Raw genomic sequence first — 23,670 nt, forward strand, 5'->3', positions numbered from 1 at the left:
TTACCATGACTGAGAAAACAGCACAAATTAAATATTTCTTAGTAAATTCAACATTTTCTGATTTAATTTCTTCCTAAAGACACTGGATGACAGCTTTGTCAGAAGTCAGATTAAAGTATGTATCAGTACTGTAGCTTTGCAAAAAAATTTTATTTCCAGATGGTATGTAGACAGATCTTCCATCCTTTTGATAGAGCTTCCGGAGGAACCCATCCTTGTGATAGAGCTTCCAGAGTAATCCATCCTGGTGTTAGAGCTTCCAGAATAACCCATCCTGGTGATAGAGCTTCCAGAATAACCCATCCTGGTGATAGAACTTCCAGAGTAACCCATCCTGGTGATAGAGCTTCCAGAGTAATCCATCCTGGTGATAGAGCTTCCAGAGTAACCCATCCTTGTGATAGAGCTTCCAGAGTTACCCATCCTAGTGATAGAGCTTCCAGAGTAACCCATCTTTGTGATATAGCTTCCAGAGTAACCCATCCTGGTGATAGAGTTTCCAGAGGAACCCATCCTGGTGATAGAGCTTCCAGAGGAACCCATCTTTGTGATAGAGCTTCCAGAGGAACCCATCCTGGTGATAAAGCTTCCAGAGCAACCCATCCTGGTGATAAAGCTTCCAGAGCAACCCATCCTGGTGATAAAGCTTCCAGAGCCTCCAAATTATGGCTAATTAGCACTTATTTCGTGTCCATCTTCAGTGATGCGGTGGATTATTAAGACTCCTGTTGTCGTCCTCTTATGCAGCCACAGACGTATGTGTGACTGTTACCTGGGACACACATCACCAGCATGGACAGTCCGCCATCCTTTTCATTTCCCTTTCTGCTGTTTCCCTCCAAAGCACTCCAGAGAAGCACAGCCAGCATGGTTACCAAGAAAGACCGCAGACAAGCAAAGCCCTCCAGCAACGCAAAGGAAAAGAAAAGCACGATCAATTATTAATTCTGAGAAATGTCAGAAGTGAGAAAAAGGAGTAACATAATGTCTGTTCCAGACTTAGGAGTCTGTCTTTCCATCCCCTGTCTGCCCAAAGGCATAATGCAAAACACAAGGGACTGGATCAGCACTTAAAGACATCAAATGGATTTCCTCGCCCACTTACAGAATCAAAGCAAACAAAGCATTAATATTTGAACCTTTCAGTTATGCTTACGATCCCCTGCTTAATTTTTAATCACAGACACAACGATGCCAGTCCTGTTATTAGTTGGTAAATCAAATCTGAAGAATACAACTAAAATCATTTAATCAATATTAACTGCGAACGTTAAATGTTGAACAATAATTCAACCTTGAATATTCAACTCTAACAAACTAGAAACTCACAGGTTAATAATATTCTAGCCTTAAAGGAACATGATTGTGATGCCAACTCGTACAATTATCTTCTGTTCTATTATGCCAAAACTGCATTGTTCTAGCACATAGATCAGGCCTTGAGCTTACATATTTAATAGTTTTAAATAAAACATTTCATAGTGCCCCCCTCCCCCGTTTTGGGCCCGAGCCCACATCCCTCTATGATTCATGGATTATTGGATTAAAATATAAAATCTCTTGCATTAAACTACATTTACCCACCCTGTTGGACAGAACATAAGAACTCTAAGAATCCATCTAGGAGTGTTTACTGACTCCTTAATGCCGCAGAAGAGCTGATCACCCTGGTCAGCTTCTTTAGCTTCATTAGCTTGTAAGAGAGATGGATTTTGTTTAGTAAGGCAACTTATTACATGAGGACAGCCCTTCTGTAGTGACTGTAGAAACAGAAAAATTGTCCAGGAAGCAAAAAATAATAGTAATAAAATGCCTCATCATAATGTGCAGTTTGTCGGCGTTACAGGGAGGGAGTGAAAGTGCCCCCTTGCACCAGGCCGCATGTATTTTGTCACATCAGAATACATGCGAGCAGGTATCTCCGGAACACCACTGAAGCCAGCTGTTATGAAAACCGCTACCCGCACTGCCTGCTAGGAACTGACTGACACACTTGTCGGGGAGCGTCTGTGTTCAGGGTACGTGATAGCAGGCTTGACATGAAGAGATGGTGAGATGGAGGATGGTTCCTCCCCTGGAGGGCTTGCCATTGGCTAACAAAAGATGGTTGACAAGGTCGTTGTATCTGGAACAGAGGTTTCCAGCCAGGAAAGGGAACACGGGTCAGATATCAACACAGGGTAGAGCAACGCTGTCTTAGCATTTCGTATTTTTATCAAAAATAAAAGGAGACCCCAGCCCTTCTCTGACAGCTGCTCGGTCATATGTGGCGCGAACAGGGAACAACAACAGCAACAAACAGGCTGGGTTGAAATGGAACAAAAGCTCAGGGATGCAAAGGGTTGAAGTCGAAGAGAACTTATAATTAACAAAAACACGAGGGGCTGTGGGCGAGTACTGAATGTGAAATCAAATCAAACCAAATTAAATGTCAGCATGGAGCCGCTTCCTCATGCCGAACGACATGTTCCGTCATTTCTCAGAAAAAATGGACACTAATTCAGTTGAACCACAATAAGAATGTCATTAAATGGGTTAGGGTTAGGTTTTAACCAAATCATTACTTCAGCTAGGATGGCAGCATGACTCAGTGGGTAGGACTGTCGCCTCGGACCTCCAGGACTGGAAGCTGGATTTCTGCCTCTGCAGCCCAAACACATTATTGTTACAAAGGTCCCCACAAAGTGATAAAAACCTTTTATTTCAACTTTGTGGTGACATGTTTCCAATCTCAACATGGGAAAGTCAATTATTAAAAAATGTAGCACTGCAACCAAAAAACTAAAAAAAAGTCTTGTATTTTTTTCCTACTTATGGTTAAGATTAGGGCTGGGTAGGGGTTATGGTCATCATGTTGGGATTAGAGTTTTCCCCATAGAAATGAATGGACAGTCCCCACAAAGATAAAATTCCAAACCTGTGTGTGTGTGTCTGTGTGTGTCTGTGTTTATGTGCATGCCTGCCTGTGTGAATGTGTATACCTATCCGGGGTGTGCCCCATGCAGGGGGGGCGGGTGTGTCCTATCCGGGGTGTGCGGGTGTGCCCCAATCGGGGTGTGCGGGTATGCCCTATCGGGGGTGTGCTTTATCCGAGGTGTGCTCTATCCGGGGTGTGCCCTATCCGGGGTGTGCCCTATCCAGGGTGTGCTCTATCCGGGGTGTGCGGGTGTGCCCCATCCGGGGTGTGCTCTATCTGGGGTGTGCTCTATCCGGGGTGTGTGGGTGTGCCCCATCCGGGGTGTGCGGGTGTGCCCCAATCGGGGTGTGCTTTATCCGGGGTGTGCTCTATCCGGGGTGTGTGGGTGTGCCCTATCTAGGGTGTGCTCTATCCGGGGTGTGCCCCATCCTTGACGTAATTGCTTACTGACATCATAATTATCAACTCAGTGTGAGCTGCCTTAAACATAAATTAAATACAAACTACTACTACAATAATTAAATACAATAAAATACTAACTACAATGTACATTAAAGGTAGAAGAGAATGACTGGATGCTATAAACTGATGCAACATTACAGCAGTTTCTAGCGCTGCAGTAATGTAACTGAGGTAGCCTACTGACCAAGTCGACCGAGCAACTGTTAGTTATTACTGCATTTGAAATCATTATAAACTGCATAACATGCCTTTCCAGATGTCAAATAAGATTATACTTTCTTGTTCTTGTACTCTCTTGTGCAAGGGAACACCAAGCTAAACTACAGAGCACTGCCAGCCACCACCATGTAATCGGAAGTTTCTGAAAAGCTTTTACTCATTGTTTATTTTTTTATTATGCATAATGTCAAGTTAATAACACCAGGTGTGAAACAAGCTCCATTCCCACCAGCAATTTAATTTGTATTTAGATTTAAGTCAAATATGAGCAACAGTAATGCCCCCCTTTACCTAAAAGAACTACTTGCAAATGGTCTCCTACTTCCCAGGACCAAACTCAGCACCATGGCTGATCGGGCCTCCTGTTCTGCCGTCCCGCGACTATGGAACACCCTCCCAGACCATTTGAGGGCCCCACAGACTATTGAAAATTTCAAAAAAGGACTTAAGACATTTCTTTTTAATAGAACTTATGGATTTTAATTAATTTTGCAGGCTACAGGTTTCTTAATTATTGATTTACTTGCTTGTTTTAATTGATGTTTTAATAAGTGCTTTTCACTTTTTTAGGATGACTTATTTTGTGGCACTTTGAGATTTATTTTAAATGTAAGTGCGTTACAAATAAAATCTATTATGATTATTATTATTATTATTATTAACAAACTGCATCTGGCTTGCTGAAGAGCAGGCCGTCTGTATGCCCTATCTGTGATCACTATTGTGGATCTGGCCCTACACAAACAAATGGGTATCTGTAAATGTATAGATTTTTTCCATTATGAAATTGAAGACTTCTTTAAAATCAAGAGTTTTATCATCTGACATTTCTCAACCCCATATATTAATAAAATGTGAAATAGGTGTTTTGTCTTGGAGTAAATGCCAGCCACCCATGTAATGACTCAAATTAAATTACAAATTCTGAGTATACCAGTACAATATCATGCCGTAATGGAAATTCAGAAATGGAACTGAAAATGTATTAAAATACACCGTTGGTTTAAAATGGTGTAATTTTGTTATAGCTTGTTCCTTTTAACGGGCGTCATTTTTCTTTGGCTGTTATTTATTGTAGCTTGAGTCATCGCTGTGTATTTTCCCTGTGGCAGCGTGAAGTGTTCATTTTAGAGATGAATTTTAAATTGGAATACACTATTGTATGTTACGATGTTTGCATGATGCTTTAAGTTATTTATTTTTCTTAATCACCATCTTTCTCATATTGTGACTGTCACATTCTGTTAGGATAATTCCATTTACTGTTCACTTTCAATATCTTATTTGTTTTCCTTTTTGGTAATTCTAAGCTGTAAATGATAATGTGTCAGTATTTATGCGATCTCAATTACCTCTCTCTGGTTTTCTCTGCAAAGGGCAATTTCATTGTCAAGAATGCTAAAATAAATCAAGTTTGAAAGGCTGGTGGATTTCAATGGTTTAACACGGCAAACAAAAAAAAATATCATAGCAGTGGCAGTCACAGAAACGAGGATTTTCTTTGAATTCCCAGTCAATTAGGGAGAGTACTATTGGAACCATGCCTGTTTTTTTCTGAAAATAAGATGTCCACCACTGTATCAGCAGTACTAATTTGCTGCACAATGGGTTTCCGCTTACTGTGAACCTTTCCTACTCGCCACTTGTGATAAATCAGTGTAAACGCTCCCATGTCTTGCCAACATTGCATTTTAAATTCAAACTTGCAAATGCAGACCCTTTGTGCATATTTGGTCCTTAAACATACAGACTTTTTGGAGTCCCAAAATGAAACGAAAAGTCCACTATGCTTTGAGCGCTGAAATGATGAATAACAGCACACAAGCAGGCCTGAAATTAGGCCACCTTAGTTAGCGGCATGTGCATCGTCGTATATTTAAAAAAAATATTTTATAAAACAGACCTTCATCTGTCTGCTTGTACATATTTTCTGCACCCTAAATTGCAGACAGGACTCTCATAATACAAGAGACGCATATGGCCAATATGGCTACTATTTTTAGTGCTAGGCAGTGCTTTCAGTGAGATGTTTCTTGGTTGGCTAAGTATGGGGGGGGGGGGGGGTTCTGGCATCTGATAGGTCAGGTTGGTGCACCTGAGCAGAGCTCAGCTAATGCGACTCCACCCAAGGACAGCTCCTATGATCCTGCCTCCAGCTTGTTTCAGAATGATATAGAATAGAGACAGACATCCCAAAAATATAGCTACAGAGTGGTATCTGAAAAGGATGCAGTTTTCTAAATGTGCATGTTATGTTACTAGATATTTTTCACTATGTTAGTCTCCAGGAGGATTGTTCATCTACTTAATGTACCTGATGTGCTTTTTCAAAATAATAAATAAGAGCATAAGGTTTGCCTGAATCTCTGTAGGAGAGCATCCTGGGGTTCTTAGACAGCTGTAAGATGTATGATTCTATTTAGAAAGTACTTTTCATAATGTACTGGTTCAAATATTATTTAAATGTATAGTTGCAAACACAAGTAATGTCATATAAAGCAAAAACATTATGTTAACATATTTCGAACATACGTAATCCTTTGTGATTCTCTTTTTCATTTGTTGAATACCTATTGTCACAGCACCTCAGACCACCCACCAGCAAGGCCTTTTTAGCACATCTATTTAACTTGGCGAGGTAAAGGTAGGAAAAATTCCAAAGAGGGTGCCCTGAATCACAGCCATGCATAAAATCCTACCTTGCACGTGGAATCCTTAGTAATTCCCAAAGAAATCATTTTTGCATAAACTGAAAGACACTATTTATTTGCTCACGTCTCTGATAATTGTTTTCTAATCAGTTGTCTTACTCGTTGTCTGTTTCAGGTATGAAGCAGATCCATGCTTTAAGTATCCAGGCCAACTACGAGCTGCGCATTGACCTGGAGGACTTTGAGAACAGTACCGCCTATGCACATTATGGCACCTTTGGAGTGGGCCTGTTCTCAGTGGATCCAGATGATGATGGATATCCACTCACAGTTGCTGACTACTCTGGCACTGCAGGTCTAGTATACCGATCTAATATTTAATTTAAATTTTTAATCTTGTACAATTTATCATATAGTGACCAGGATCATACCGTAAGCTATTTTACATGTCCATTGAGGGTTTTTTTATATGTAAAACATAGACATTGTAGCAATGGGTAATCAATGACAAAAATTTGTTATTTTTAATTTTATGCAATTCTGTGTCAAAACACAAAGATTAGGATTTCCTGGATTAATTCCAGGATGAAGATTCACTGGAAAAGGTTGTTTAAATCAATCATGAAATAATCATTAACCAACTGAAGGAAAATGATTATCTCTTTATTCTTTTTGTTCACGACTTGTTTTGCCCAGATGGTTATTTTCATCATAGTAGTGTTTTGTTCATGTGAATAATATTAGATTGAATATACATTTTAATCACCTCTTGGTAGCTTTAGTCCATTAAATGTAAAATATGACTTCAGAATTTGAGGTTTTTGTGTAAAGCTGCAGCTCAGAGACGCATTAAGATGGTGAGGAGCCTCTGGGCTGGCAGCGCTGCCTGAGGCCTGCCCACCGCTTCCCGTCACGGTGCAGCAACGGTAACACTAGTAGGAAACAAAAATGGAGCAGATGAAATATTTAGCAAATTGCACATTTTTGGTTTGTAGATGGTATGTTGCCAGGTGATTGTTTGTTATAAAACCTGTGAGAGAGCTGTTCCCTGTATCTATTATTTAAGAACCCAAAATAAGGCAGGGAGAAAAAAAATGTCAAAAAATTAAGCTGGAAACAGACCCAAACAAAGGACGACAAACAAAGCTTCTCCCAGCGTTTATACCTGCATTTAAACAAACAGTACTTATACAAACAGGCAGTAATGACTTTTAACTCCCACACAAATTAATTGCTGGTGGACTTTTAGCAATGAAATTGATTATAGTCGGTTATATAATACACTGAATTATAAGAGTTAAAGCCCACTCCAAGTATTAGTTCTGATTAAAACTTCTATTTGCTTATATAAAGGGTAATTCTTTATAGAACCAAGCAATAAATAAGTATTTAAAGTAGCTGTATGTAAATGCTGAATTTCATAGACTTTTTCCTAGTTTTACAATAGCAATGTAATCTTTGCAACAAAGCAGTAATACAAGCTTTTTTGCTGTAATTACGTAGATCGTCAGTGTGAAAGATCAATCTTGTCTGGTTTTCTAAGATTACTAGGACATTGGCAGTGTACAGGAACACCTGCTCTGATTATTTAAATGTTCTAGCTAATTACTCTTTTGTCCTGAAAAAAACTGAAAAACAAGTATTGTAGGCTGAGTAAGGAAGATAGAGGTTTGTGAGTTAGTGTGATAAGGCAGACAGCATGCACTGAGGTCATAAAGTCAGTAGCATGTCCTCAGAGCGCACTGCGTCTCTGCACACTGCGTCTCTGTCATCATGTTGACTGGCAGGGCAGCTTCTCTTTTGGCCAGGGTCACCCTCTGACATTACTGCTGTTATTGCTTTGTACTGCGTAAGCACCACATGTTGATAGAAAAGCTTTTATTTTCCGCTGACTAATATTAAATTGTATTCCTAAATTTACCACCGATATGACACGACTTTTGATTTAAACAAGGTTGAAGTACTGAGAGCTGTCCAGACGATGTTTATTTCACCGCGTGGCCTTAGAGAGTCTATATACCTTAAAGGTCACAGCTGCAAAGTGGGACACAGCCGCTTATTAACAGCCGTGACGCCTTGGTGTCGCTGCTGCTTCCTGTCTGCTGGAAGAGTTCAGTCCCCTGATTTCACATCAAAGGTTTGGAATCACGAAAATGTTAGCTTCTGTTCAAGAATTACATCTAAACACCGTAAAATTGCTGCTTTTAAACTGTTCAAGTTTTGAGACTGAACTGCAGGTTTCTTCCATTAAAAGTGAACGGGCTTTACCTGAATTTAATTTGGAAGTACAGCAACAGAGGAAGGACAAAATGACAGAAACATCCCAAAACTCGCAGGCCAAAAGTAGCCATAGCAGTAACAAACCACCAAATTTTTCTGTAATAACCTCCGTTTGGGCTGATTGTTTTTTTAATTGGCAACAGTAAATTCTTCCTGTAAGTCTGCATGGCAGGGTGTACAGCTTTGAAATGCTAATCTGATGTTTATCTTAATATTCGACACTACTTTTTATTTATTTACTCACTCAGCCTTTCACACTTTAAATGAGATCATTTGTGTCGCTTAGCAAGGTGTACAGTAGTAATATTGGCTCAACATATGTTATGGGTGAGTGATTTAGCAGCAACGTAAAGAAGCAGCTTCACATTTGGTTTTGAATATATCTCATTGTATTCAATAGCATGATAACCTTTTAGCACATCATTTATATTGTTCAGCGCCTTGTGAGCACTGTCTGTGAAAGGTACTCTATAAATAAATTTTACTTGCTTACTTACAGTAATGGGAAGCAGTAGTAATTGTCATAGACGCGTAACGGAATTCTGAAAAAGCAACATGATGGCTGTGATTGTGAGAATTCTATTACAATTAAAATGAATGAAAATTAAGTGGAAATGTGCTCTTGTACAGCATAGAACAAAAATAAACAATCATAAAATAATAGATTATATACAGTACGATGGAACAGAGCCTTCACCATTATTAACAGAAGAAACAAAGCTTTCATACAAAGTATGTGTGTTGTTTAATGAGGGAATTAGTTATTGTAGCTGTTAGTTGTCTATTTATAAACATTATATATAATATTATATATACTTCCATATAGAAGAGTTTTTCTCAAACATTAAGGAGAAGCCAAGAAGGGCCTATAGTACCACAGAAAACTCACTGCTGACATTGTGTTACTCCAGAGCAGCCAGGTGGGATGAATGTTTTACCTAAAGCTCCAGGACAATTCACTATAAACTGCTGTACACCAAGTTAAGAGTAATAGCTCTTGAAATATTTCTTCATTCCTGATAGTGACGACCATAAGCTATTGCCACTTAGTCATTCTTTAAAGTGAAGGAGTCTAATTGCACATGGCATAGTAGGTAATACGAAGGACTTTAAAACAAGAAGGCTACAGGATCATGAGGTATCCTGCAATTTTACCCCAGAAGCACAGCGGGGGAGACCATGCAGAGCGGACAGATGCGTCAGTCAGACCAAACGCACCATTTCTATCCACACTAAATTGCATACCATAGGTAAATCTCACTGAATCAAGACATGAGTCATACAAATAATATCAAAAAATCTCCTAGGGTTATAGTAATGAATCAGTAAGCATCAGTTATACAATCAGTATTTACAGTCTTTTCTCTTCTGCAAATCCTTAGTGAGCATGGATATCTTAACTGTAAAGCAGATTCTGGTAGTCATCTTCCCAGCTCATTCCAGTATAACTACTTAGTACTGAATCTATTTTCACATAGCTCATACAGCTGCATTTTGTATTGTATAATCATTGTATTCCCCAGATAGGGAATAAATATGGTTTTGGATGCAGTCCACCACAGCTGGAACCAGCCCACCAACACTTTCTCTTTAGCACGATAACTCAGTTAAAAGTGTTCAATGTATGTTTTTAATATTACAGACACATTGTATGGATGAAGATCTGGAACTGATTAAATTTAGTTAAAAGTCAGTTTTAAACTCAGTTAAAAGTGTTCAATGTATGTTTTTAATATTACAGACACATTGTATGGATGAAGATCTGGAACTGATTGAATTTAGGGACCGATCACACCAAAACTGAAACAGTGTCACGTAGTGATAGCAAAAAGGGGGGCAATTTCAGATACTTGATCCTATTAGCACATCAACTCCAAATATTTGACAGATCTTTTTAAAACTTTGAAGAAGTATTGTATGGGTGACAAACTGGTACTGATCAAATCTTAAAACAAATTGTGTGAAAAATGAAGGAACACTGTTTAGTGATGCAAAGGGAAAAGTAAAAGCAGAAGACATCTGGTGAACGTGATAACTCACAAAGTATTTGATGCATTTATTGTCTTCAGCAAATTTTATTGGCTTATCTTGGTGGTGTTAAAGTGATATTTTTGTTATACAATAGGGGTTGGTTCCTGCCTCAAGCCATTTGCAATGTTTATATTATATTATATTATATTATATATAAACGATTACTCGATCAATCATCAGAATAATCTGTAGATCACTCGATTATTGATATAATAATTGATAGTGACAGTCCTACATAACATGAAAATCAAATTTAAATATGCATCAAAACACCATATCACTACAAGCCATATTCTTGCTTATTTATACATAATGTCCATGTGAAAATACATAAAAATACCAAATCAAATGATTTGCATATGATTTAAAGTGCAGTGTGCCTTGTTGCAGTGACATAAGTATAAATATATGTGGTGGGCGGATATGTAATTTACAGATTGTTAAAATAGCAGGTTGGTGACAGGGAGGAAGAGTTTTACATGAGCTGTGTATATTAAGGATGTAGTGGTGGCTGTAGTGATTAAGGAGTCTTACGGCGTGAGGATAGAAGCTCCTCCTGAGTCTCTCTGTTTTTGCCGTAATACTCCTAAAGCGCTTGCCTGATTTCAGCAGCTCAAACAGACAGTTACTGGGATGAGACAAGTCTCTGATCATCCTGGTTGCTCTGCTCCAGCATCTTCTGGTATAAATGTCCTGCAGAGACAGTAGAGAAGATCTAGTACAGCGCTCTGCTACTCGAATCACTCTCTGTAGTCCCTTAATGTCCTGTACACAGCTGTTTCCATGCCAGGATGTGATGTTCTGGGTCAAGACATTTTCCACAGCGCCGGAGTAAAAAGTCCTAAGAACTGCTGGAGAAATCCAAAACTTCCTCAGCTGTCTTAGGTGGTAAAGATGCTGCCTCGCCTTGCTGGACAGGGCTTGGATGTGTACTGTCCATGTCAGATCCTCAGTGATACGTACGCCTAGTTATTTGAAGCTGCTTGCTGTAGAGGGTGGAGTAGGAGCGCTCCTTATTTCTCCTGATCTCCACTACCAGCTCCTTGGTCTTGCTGACGTTAAGTTGGAGACAGTTCTCCTGGCACCACGATGTCAGGTTATGCACCTCCGCTTTGTAGGCAGTCTAGTCGTCGTCGGGAATGAGAACCAGCACTACGGTCTCATCAGCGAACTTGATGATGGATTTGGAGTGTTGAGTGTGTAGAGGAGAGGGCTGAGCATGCATGTAATGGCATCAGTATGGTAAGTGAAACAAGTCAAAAAAACAAAAACCCGCGATAAAAATTACAGCATCATGTAGGAATATCTCATTCACTCAAGAAATTCATGTTTGGTCATCCAATTGACCTCACTTTCGGTCATAATTGTTTTTACTGAAAGGCAGAATTTTGCCCAGTGGAAAAAGAACATTTATGTTATTTCAAGCCTGTGTTTGAAATGCCTCTACCTTTCAATTGAAATAGAGATATACATATGCAATAATTTGTAATTATTTGGATGGAATTATTTTAGTTTTACTATCACTGAAAAGTGCAAATTTGACTATTGGGAAAAAGAATAAACGATGGACCTCATTTTGAAGTTGTCCTTGATAGTCATGCTACTAAACATTTATATCTTTTTATTACTTTTATAAATTATTAGATTTTTAGGTCAGTGGTCTGTTAATGAAGTCATTTTTTCACTCATGCTCTACCTTTTCAAATATAAATAGCCTACAAATAGCTTGTGTGTGACTTGTCTGGTGCAATTACTACTCATGAACTCAGATGGAATTTTATGACGGACAATGCTTATCAAAACTGGACATATACAGTATAAGGTGATTAGATATAAAGTATTTTTGACTAAAATTAATACATTTAATTATCAAAGAAGTCAATATTGCATTGGGTATATCTTAACCTAAATATTAAGCATTTATTTAAAGTTAAAAACGGTGCATCTATTAAAATTGCAGATGTTTAAACATTTTGTTAATTCAAACTTTCAACTTTAAGAAAAATTGCTTAGTTGAATTATGCAAATTAAACCTGGCACAGGACACATCCAGTTTGTTGAGCGGAGTGTAGCTACCAGATGGTACTGCAAAGTACATTTTACATGTATGGTTGATAAAAGCATAAAAATCATTATTGCAAAACATTTGTAAAGTAGTCGCTGTAGTAATCATTTTTTTTAGTAATTGCTCACCATTCTTAAAGGATATGGGGTTCTTAATATATATATATATATATATATATATATATTTTTTTTTTTTTTTTTTTTTTTTTTTTTTTTTTTTTTGAATTAACATTATACCATATGCGAGGGGATTTGGAGGGAGCTGAATGGGCAACATCCTTAGCGGAGTGATTTTTCAGAAGATGGATGACTCAACCACCATCAGTTAAATTGGATGTATTCTGTCCTATCAGACACAGTGGAACATGTAGGCATGGAGATATTTTGTGCTTGCCTACCTTTGGTATCAATAGTACCAGGGTTGTCAACTTTGTGCAGTTGGCTGGTGTGAGATTTTCAATTTGAGACAAGTCTGCACACGCGCGCACTCGCATTTACATGTATGTAACAGTTTTATTACCTTGTCAATAGTCTGTAGGGCTTGCAAACTACCCCAATGCTATTGATGTAGCTAATTTGAAGTTTAGAGTGGAATAATATTTGGCGTAAGATTTCTTGCATGAGCGTGACAGTCTGAAAGCGTGAGTGATACACCAGATGCGTGTGAGTTGGCAAACATGTTTCATTGTTGGTGACATTTTAATAATCAGGCACAATTCTGGTGTTATGCAGTTATACTCCTCCTTTAGATCTTTACTGATCTTTATTTCTAAATAAATCAGTCTTGCTCTGGCTCTGATTCTTCTTACAGAAAAATTCCGGCGCTCTTATATTAGTTGAGGCCAGGGCTGTGTGTTGGACCACAACATGCCAATGTTATTGTTTACATAGATGTTGTAGCCACATCCAGTTCTGCATTATTGGAGGGGAGTCTTCACAGATAATGTATATTAGGACTGTCTGATATCACTCAGTTTTTTGCTACATGTTTTATGGCACCCAGGTGTTTGCATTTTTCCCCTCTACCAATCTCAGCTGTCAGAAACACCTTATCACACCTTCAAACTGTCATACAACGATCAGCCATGTCATTAAAACCACCTGCCTAATATTGTGTAGGTCTCCCTTGTGCCACCAAAACAGCTCTGACTCATTGAGGCATGGACTCCACAAGAGCTCTGAAAGTGTCCTGTGGTATCTGGCACCAAGACATTAGTAGCTGGTCCTTTAAGCTGTGTAAGTTACGAGGTTGGGGCCACCATGAATTGCGCTAGTTTGTCCAGCAGATCTTGGGAATTTGGAGGCCAAGTGAACACCTTGAACTCTTTCCATGTTCCTCAAACCTTTACTGAACAATTTCTGCAGTGTGGCAGGGCGCATTATCCTGCTGAAAGAGGCCACTGCCATCGGGGAATAGCCTTGCCGTAAAGGGGTGTACTTGGTCTTCAGCATTTTAGTTGCTTGTATGTGTCAAACTAACATCCACATGAATGTGAGGACACAAGGTTTCCCAGCAGATCATTGCCCAGAGCATCACACTGCCCCTGCCAGCTTGCTTTCCTTCCATGGTGCATCCTGGTACCATCTCTACCCCAGGTAAATGACACACTCGCACCCAACCATCCACATGATGTGACAGAAAACGTGACTCATCAGACCAAGCCGCCTTCTTCCATTGCTCCATGGTCAAGTTTTGACTCTCATGCCCATTGAAGGTGCTTTCAGCAGTGGACAGTCATCATGGGCACTCTGACCGGTCTGCAGCTGCACAGCCCCATACACAGAAAGCTGTGATGCAGTATGTGTTCTGTCAGCTTTCTATCAATGCCTTTTTTCTGCAGTTTGTGCTATAGTAGTGCCCCTGTGTGATCGGGCCAGACGGGCTATCCTTCCCTCCTTATGCGCATCAATGAGCCTTGGTTGCCCATGACCCCGTCGTCAATTCACCTCCTTACGCTAGCCCATTTTTCCTGCTTCCAGCACAACTTCAAGACCTGACTGATCACTTTACTAATATATAATGGCGCCCTTGTCAGGTGCCACTGTACCGATGTAATCATGTTATTCACTACACCTGTCAGTGGTTTTAATGTTATGGCTGATTGGTGTATATACTGTATACTAATCAGCTAACATGAATGGACATTTGTTTGTAACACTCATAATTATAGGAGAATTTTCTAGTTTTGTTAAAGGGTTTTTAAATTATTAATAAAATGTATTACTTACGCAGACAAAGAGAATACTTTATTAATTTATTAATATTATTATATATTCCGGTTTAATGGATGCAATGTTTTATGTGCTTTACAAACAAATTTAATTCTGTGACAATGTAGAAAAGCTCCCCAACAGTCATTTAATGACAAATTTTGTCGTCCTTTATATATTAAATCCCAGCTTCATTAATGTTTTAGCACATATCCGCTTCATATTGCTTTATTAATACATAATGAATTTTTGTGAATTTCAATTGCGAATAAATAAAACAAATCACATTAGTAAGGAATTACATAACAACATAAATGTTGAATCTTTATTAAGAAAAGTTTGGAGAGATTTAGTAGCAAAGTTAATTAATGCAGATTCAGATCCATAAAGCTTTTTGGAGATGTATCAAATGGTTTAAATGCAGTTTCCTTTTTAAGCTTTTCAATCATATACTGTAACCATTCTGTCACACACTGATCAACCATAAGATTAAAACCATTGACAGGTGTAGTGAATGACATTGATTATTCTCTTTACGATGCCACCAGTCAAGGGTAGCATTATATATTAGGCAAGTGAAAAGTCAGTTCTTGAAGTTGACGTGTTGGAAGCAGGAAAAATGTACAAGTGTAAGAACCTGAGCGACTTTGACATGGGCCAAATTGTGATGGCTAGACGACTGGGTCAGAGCATCTCCTAAACGGCAGGTCTTGAGAGGTGTTCCCAGTCTGCAACTGGTGAACTGGAAATGGGGTAGCCTGTCTGGTCTGATCACACAGGAGAGATACTGTAGCATGAAATGCTAAAAAAGTTACCGCTGGCTATGATAGAAAGGTGTCAGAACACGCAGTGCATTGCAGCTTGCCGCGAATGGGGCTGCGAAGCTGCAGACCGGCCCCCCACTGCCACCAAAAGCACCTTCAATGGGCATGTGAGCGTCAGATCACGGAGCACTGAAAGAAGGTGGCCTGGTCCATTTAGTCACGTTGTCTGTTACAACATGTGGACGGCTGGGTGCAAGTGCGTCGTTTACCTGGGGTAGAAGAGAAGGCAAACTGGTAGAGGCAGTGTGAGTCTCTGAGCAATGTTCTACTGGGAAACCTTGGGTCCAGGCATTAATGCAGAAGCTACTTTGACACGTATCACCTTCTTAAACATTGTTGCTGAACAAGTTACACCTCTTCATAGCAACAGTACTCCCCGACACAACGGCCTTTTCAGCACAATAATGCGGCCTGCTACTCTGCAGAAATTATTCACGAATGGTTTGAGGAACATGAAAAAGAGTTCGAGGTGTTGACTTGGCCCCCAAATTCCCAAGATCTCAATCCAATGAAGCATCTGTGGGATGTGCTGGAAAAACAAGTCCGATCCATGGAGGCTCCACCTCATATCTTACAGGACCTGTGGAGTCTATACCTCAGTGGGACAAGCAGGTGGATTTAATGTTACGGCTGATTAGTGTACTTAATAACTAGTTGGTGGTAGTATTGGGACAGTGAATTGAGTACTGAGAGAATCCTTTACAACAACAAGGCTGGTAAAATGACAGATCTAACCACTCATCAGGACAACTGCATACCACAAATATCTTACTGCCAGCTAAAATATTGTGCTCAACAGCCCCTAGTTTCCTAAAACAGAACAACAGAAAACAAAACAAAAAAGCAGAATAAGATGTCGCTCTGCGGGGCTCTCTAAGGATCGAGAATGGTGTTTAATAAAGGCGGAAACCAAAATGGAAAATGTCTCCTCAGCAGGACAGAAACAGCAAGGATGCTCACGGGGCCTGCCGCTCTCCTCCAGCGTAGCCGGTGAGAGAACGAGAGGCACGCAGAAGGTCAAAGCCCTTCTCAGTCTCTCCAGACTCAAAGCCATCAAGGCCTCTGTGTTTTTTTTCTTTTAGAAACCAGCCGCACATACTTTCAAAGAAATGTGGACATTAGGTCACTTCAAAAGTGACATCAGCAGCAGTAACAATGTATCATTCCCAAATGGGCACAAGTTTAAGAAAAGCCGGTCTTGTTGCCACGCAGCTCAAGTTGTTACTCTGAAGATGATAAACTTACTGTAAATAAGCCATTACGGGTAAAATCACTTAGAAGGGACTCAGATTTCTCACAAACTGCATACAGGCCATTAATATCAAATGGTCAATATTTAGCTATTTTATACTGTATAAGTTACTGAAGATGAAAGGAGTTGGGATTAAGACTGATAATGGTTATATCTTTCTGATATAACATGCCACACTTTAACACTATACGTCATATTCATTGCTCCCCCAGTGGAGTTACTGATAATCTCTTATGATGTCTGTCCACGATACCCCCTGCTAAAAGGTATTAAAGACAGCTACTGCATGCTTTTGTTGTCCGCTGTTAGCTGGTGTACATACTGCTTATCACATAGGAAATACTGTTCTGTTCTTCATTCCTGGTTACAAATAGGTAAGAATCCAAACCAGAATCTGGTATGTATGTTTGACAGCGGGCTTCAGTTTTCTATAGACATAACCATAACTATTAGGTTAACATGGGAGTAAACTGAGTACAATTCCTTACAGCATTACAGTGCTATTTTAAGGTAAACAATAGACACTTTCTATGTGCACGCTTTCAATTCCACCATACAAATTTTAATCCCTGTCAATGTATCTTAAACAATAAAAAGGTCATAGAGTGACAGGCAGTCTCTCTCTCTCTCTCTCTCTCTGCTAGGTTAATTGTCGTCTCTTAATTGCCCATAGCATATGAATGTATGTGCCTTGCAATGGCTTGGTATCTTATCCAGGATGTACACTGGTCATCTGCCATGTACATCCAGGGATCTGGGGTGTAGCAGGGAATTCTGGGCCCTCTGACAGAATGTCACCTTGGGCCCCCTGAGTACATTCAGCTGAATGGGGGTTCCCCCCCCTCTTGGGCCCCTTCCAGGCCATGGCCCTACCTGGGATTGGCTCCAGGCTCCCCCTGACCTGGAAAAGTACTTTGAAGTTGGATTGATGGATGGTTTTTCTCTTGTGGTTTGTTGAATCAGCACAGACTAAGCAATTAAAAATGAACTGAAGAACCCTTGAGCTCTAGGGTGGGAAACACCAATATATTCTGGCCTCTGAAGAACTCGTACTCTCAGAGCATATCTCTGTGGCAAAGAAATATGACTAAATCAGCAACATTATGTCTATGGAACATACATCACTGGAACTAATAAGGGTGCATTAGATACAAGCCTGGCCTCCCCCATGGATATTGCCCCCTCCCCCTCGCCACCCTCCACACAGGCCTCCTGGCTTTGCTCTCACACTGTCTCTAGGCTCTCCCCCTCTCTGCCAGCATCGCTTCATTTCAAAGTGAAACATAATGTAATAAATCACTCTCCTCCTACTCCTCTTTTTCGCTCTTCCTGACACTTCTGTGGCTGCAGTAGTATTTTTCCGTCATAGAATGTAGCCAGTTGGCCAACAGTATCTGCTGTCCGAGTCCTTCTCCCAGTCAGCTAACAGTATCTGCTGTCCACGTCCACCTCCCAGTTGGCTGACAGCATTTGCTGTCCATGTCATCCTCCCAGTCTGCTGACGCCATCTGCTGTCCGAGTCCTCCTCCCAAGCCGTCGACAGTGTCTGCTATTCAAGATCCACTCCCAGTATGCCGACAGCGTCCGTTGTCCGAGTCCTTCTCCCAGTTAGTTAACAGTGTCTGCTGCCTGAATCCTCCTCCCAGTCTACCGACAGCGTTTGCTGTCTGAGTCCTCCTCATTGTCGGTCGACAGCGTCTGCAGTCCAAGTCCTTCCCCCAGTTGGCTAACAGTGCCTGCTGCCTTAGTCCCCCTCCCAGTCTGCCGACAGTGTCCGCTGTCCTCCTCTTCCTCCCAGTCTACCGACAGCGTTTGCTATCCTCCTCTTCCTCCCAGTCTACCGACAGCGTTTGCTATCCTCCTCTTCCTCCCAGTCTACCGACAGCGTTTGCTGTCTAAGTCCTCCTCGCAGTCGGCTAACAACGTTTGCAGTCCAAATCCTACTCCCAGTCTGCTTGTTGAGGAGGTGTCAGAACAGTTTGTGATGTTCAAAGAAGAATGGAGCACAGACGTGTGACTTATGAATGAATGGTTTGGAAAGGAAGCTGGTAGTCAAGATCTGACACTTCCTTGGTTAAAAATAAGGTTAACCAAAATAGAACTTACTGTATGTATGTTTGTGTACATGTGTGTATGTATATACGTGTGTGTGTGTAAAAATAGTTACATGACTCAATACATTCTCCAGAACAGCACTTGCTCAGTGAACTCTCTGCAAAGCCTTTTTTATCTGTACTGCTTTCTAGTGAAGTTTGCTCCTTGTTAATGTTCTTTGTCTCTCTCTTTCTCTCTCTCAATATGTATGTGTAACTGTGCAGGTGATTCTTTGCTGAAGCACAATGGAATGAAGTTTACCACCAAAGACCAGGATAACGACCACTCTGATAATAACTGTGCCTCATTCTACCGTGGCGCCTGGTGGTATCGCAACTGCCACACGTCTAACCTGAACGGGCAGTACCTGAAGGGCCAGCACACGTCGTACGCCGATGGCATCGAGTGGTCCTCTTGGACCGGTTGGCAGTACTCGCTCAAGTTTACTGAGATGAAGATCCGTCCCACCAGAGAGGAGAACAAATGACAGAGTAGAGGAAAAATACAGAATGGGAAAAGAAACTGACTACTAGGTCATAGATATTTAAGAGCTTTTTTTTCTCCAGTGACAAGAACTAATTGGTTTAGTATTCTTCTCTCTAATTCCTGTGGAACTAACACATTATTCAAACCATTCTCTTTTAATAGCTGTACGGTAATCCTTTCCAATGCCATGAACCATCTTTAGTGTTGCACTGATTTGATTGAAGCCCACAGGGCTGTACAGAGATTTGTGTCTCTCTCCTGACTGGGTTTTCAGATGCCATCACTTACTGGAGTTATGTGATTATTTCTGAGATTCCTGAAATTGCAAAACAGAAAAAAAAAAATCTGGTAATCAATTAAACAAATAGGTTGCGTGAAGCATTCTAATTGAGTTATTAATAATTAACGAATAGCTGGAAGAGCTTAGATTACACATCAAGTTAAGAGTGTTATCTGTAAGCTGAGAAGAATCCCTTGACTCCAGACACGGAAGGTATCCAGATAAGATAACATGTTAAATTCAGCTTCTGATGCATGTCTTTTGGAATGGAGCATAGTTCCTGGTGGGCTGTGGGTTCCTGTCCCATCTTTGCAGCACCCCCACAAATGGCGATTATGGATATGAAGTAACATGGTACCAAACATCATCCATCGAAGCACTCCCATCACAGTGGTTTCACAGGGGCTATTAACAAGCATATTGGACAATTTTGTTTCCCAGCACTTTTGGCATTTGACTACAAGCTAAACACTTTGGCAGCTGGTGACGGTAGAGCTAAACTGTTTTAACCCTTCCCTCTAACCTTGAAGGAAGCAGAAGCAAAGACAGTTAGTCACACTATGTTCCTGGCCTCATTTACAAGATAGGATAAATTCAATTATACTCTAAGCTGCTCTGCTCAAAGGCTGAAAAGCAAAAGTTTTCCTACACAATAAGGAACAGTCTCACAACAATTTACACTTGTAGGAAATGGGCTAGTAATAATAGTGAAGGCTTTTAAGTTTTGCCCATCTGAGTAGTTCTTTTAATAGGTAATTGGTTCCAGTTTTGAGCTGGAAATATACACTACAGTACACAAATAAAGGGGCTGCACACCTCATTTAGGTACTTAAAGCAGGGAGCCCGAGCCATCAGGGCATTTAAGCGGCTAGGTAGCCCCTAGTATCCATTTGCTATCTGTATAGTGAATCTACTGCAAGCACAGAACTTTCTGCTTCAATTCAATGAGCCAAAGTGTACAGTGTTTCATTAAGTACTGCTCAACATTATTAAAATCCATGGTAGCACATGGTTGTGTTATGGTCGAGGGCACGGAACAGGGAAAACAGGAGCAGGAGTCACAAAATTGGGCAAACAAGGGGTTCAAATCAAGAAAACACATTTAGGAACACATCACAACGTCAATGACCGGACTGGGGAAACATACTTGAACATGGACTTAAATACACAGGACTGGTTAACAACAACGAGCAACAGCTGGTAACACAGGGATTCCACATGAGGTAGCAAGTGGGCATGGCACACGGGAGGAACAGACGAGCAGGGCATGACAGGTTGTATTCCCAATCTACACAGAAGAGTTGGGAAATAGGTAACCTGAACACGAAGAGTACATCTATCGTGTTTTCATTTGCTTTTGCTTAGTGTCGCTGCATTGTTTTTGCAGGAAGCAGCATACCCCTGATTTTACCTGCAGTTTTTGCAGCGGTTTTGTATCAGTCTTCATTGCACACATCTCCGTGCCTACCAGGAAGCCAGAGGTTCCTTTTTTATTGTTAATCATATGTTTGCTTGTTCAGCCACCACCCGGCAAACCCTGGCTAATTTAAGCCCTCCTTCCTTTAGCTGAATGGTGCCAATTTGTTCCACTGCTGCCAGACCCATAGTAACACATAGCAAAATGACAGAATCTCAAACTTTTGAAGGTTGTTAAGATCATACAGTATGTAGCAATTATTTCAGATTTTTTATGACAAAAACAATAAGCGTCAATAAGGCCTAATGGCCCAAGACATAAGGAGCAAAATACCATCCCTTTGAGAAGGAATACAATGGTGTCTTTCTATTTCCACTGAATTTGCAGATAGCTTACATCGCTGATTTTAATTCTATTGTTTTAGCTGGAGTTATTTTGAAAATTCCATGATGGTCAAAGGACTGACATCAAAGCCCTTTTTGTTTTATGAAAAGGAATTCATAAATATGTTGCCAGGCAGTTAGAGGAAAAAAGTTTCTGTACAGTATAAAAAAAAAATTAAATAGACATTTCAGTAACTTACTGTAAAAATGTGCAATTGTTTTTTTTTCTGTATAAATTGAATTGTTTACTTTTTGATGTACTAAAAGCTTTAAAATAACTGTACATTTATTGTAGAGTGTATGTTTTAGAGACTATTGGAGCATGTATATTATGTCATAAAATAGCACAACTGGAATTCAAGACCATTTCTGAAAAACCCATTTAAAAGATGAATTATTCATTATGCCCTTGAATATATTTTTTAAGTATTTAATTCATTACTAGACAGAGGTTCAATTTGTCTCTCTTCAAGAACAAATTTAAGTTTGTTACTGGAATTACAGTTTGTGTAACAGAAAGTATCTGAAAACTAATGTGAAAAAATATATTTCTAGTCTGACTTTGTGAAACAACTATGAAACAGTTATACATTTTGTAATCACAAGAAATTACCAAGAATAGTTCACCTAAGGATACATTAGGTATGAAACTGAAAATCTCCCTATGCAGCTAGGGCTGCCTTGCATGGTTCGTGGGACCAGGACAAAAACCAGGCCCCATAACGTCCCACTCCTAACCCACTGCGAGCTCCTAAAGCCTATAAATGAAAAATACATTGAAGTTTTGGAAATACAATGAATATTTTATTTCAATTCAAGCACAGAAGCTTGCTTGACTCTGTATAGCTGCATTCCTATACACATGAAATCATTTCTTTTAGGAATTCTTGAAAAAATACTTATACAAAAAAGAAGTGAATTGCAGAACTTAATTCTGCATCCTTGCAGTGAGAGCAGCTTTCTATGCCGAATGACTGTAGCTTTCCAATGATGTTTTATTGTCTTACAAAAAAAATTCAGTAATTCAGTACTGCAGCATGGATAGACTGTCGATGGGTTGAACCGCTAAACACAAAGTTTTGCGTTTAGTTGAATGTTTGTTTAAGATATGCTGGGAGTATGAATTTGCTGTCAGGAAGAAGAAAATGAAAAATAATTGTGAAAAACAATTCTTATATTTGGAACCACAAAGAGAGAGAAAGATTATAAAGAATAGAGCCTCCCCTACTGGCAGTCTCATGAAATTTAGGATATATCCAGTCACTTTTACCTTTAAGATTTTGAATGTTCTTCAGTAGAAGCATTCTGGGACTAACAAAAAAGACCTTCATATGCCTTCATTTTAATGTTTTTTTTTTTTCAATTTTATAAGGAAAAACTAAACTGTTGGCAACAAAGTGTGCATATTGGTGAATTATTTCCCTGATTTCCTACAATATGCTCTCAGTGAAGTCATATAGATTGTTTTGCTGAATCTTGATACTGTGTTTTAATGTTCTTGTTGGCATTTAATAAATATTCACGTTTTATAAGTGAGTCCTTTTCATGGCAGAGTCCTTTATGTGTGATTTCTCAAATGTGTGTTCCTGCATGGTAATGCATGGTAATTACCCCACCAGCCTGGGAATGGGTGGCGGTGTCACATTACACATTTGCCAGGTAAATGAACAGATGAGCCAGAGAAATACAACACGCTTCGGTTTTTTGGGTAGAACCTGAGTGCATATTTAAACTGCTGGCTTCCAGGATTTCCTTTAGTGTTCAGAGCCAATAAAATGCTAGGCATTTGGAAATAATTCTGAAGGGTCAGATTTGATGCTCAGTTAATTGATTTCTATTGCAGGAGTTTATAAAATCAGTTAATTCCACTTGACCAGATCGCTAAAGTAGTTTTTACAGAAAGGTTACATTTTGACTTTCAACACAACTAGACTTATAGTCCTTATAGTATTTAAGGGCTGTGAGAGTCTGCTGTCAATTGGATCATTGTCTGATCTGTCATGTCAGTGGACAACATTTGAGGCCCAAGAGGAAAGTGAAGATCTCACACACAGACAAGTCACATAGGCATCATGCAAAAATATTGAACCATATACGAT

At 39.8% G+C, this 23,670-nt stretch overlaps 1 protein-coding gene across 3 annotated transcripts in view; it reads left to right on the plus strand.

Moving 5' to 3' along the window:
* Nucleotides 1-23,107, plus strand: part of fibcd1b (fibrinogen C domain containing 1b) — a 126,274-nt gene extending 103,167 nt beyond the window's left edge. For all 3 annotated transcript variants that reach the window (XM_023807853.2, XM_023807854.2, XM_072714501.1), the window contains 2 exons: nucleotides 6,425-6,604; nucleotides 19,230-23,107. In XM_023807853.2, coding sequence (XP_023663621.1) covers nucleotides 6,425-6,604; nucleotides 19,230-19,492 — 443 coding nt within the window. In that variant the 3' untranslated portion in view covers nucleotides 19,493-23,107. The remainder of the gene's footprint in view (nucleotides 1-6,424; nucleotides 6,605-19,229) is intronic.
* The last annotated feature ends 563 nt before the right edge of the window (nucleotides 23,108-23,670 follow it).

This window comes from Paramormyrops kingsleyae, chromosome 7 (assembly GCF_048594095.1).
Source record: "Paramormyrops kingsleyae isolate MSU_618 chromosome 7, PKINGS_0.4, whole genome shotgun sequence".
NCBI classification, from domain to species: domain Eukaryota; kingdom Metazoa; phylum Chordata; class Actinopteri; order Osteoglossiformes; family Mormyridae; genus Paramormyrops; species Paramormyrops kingsleyae.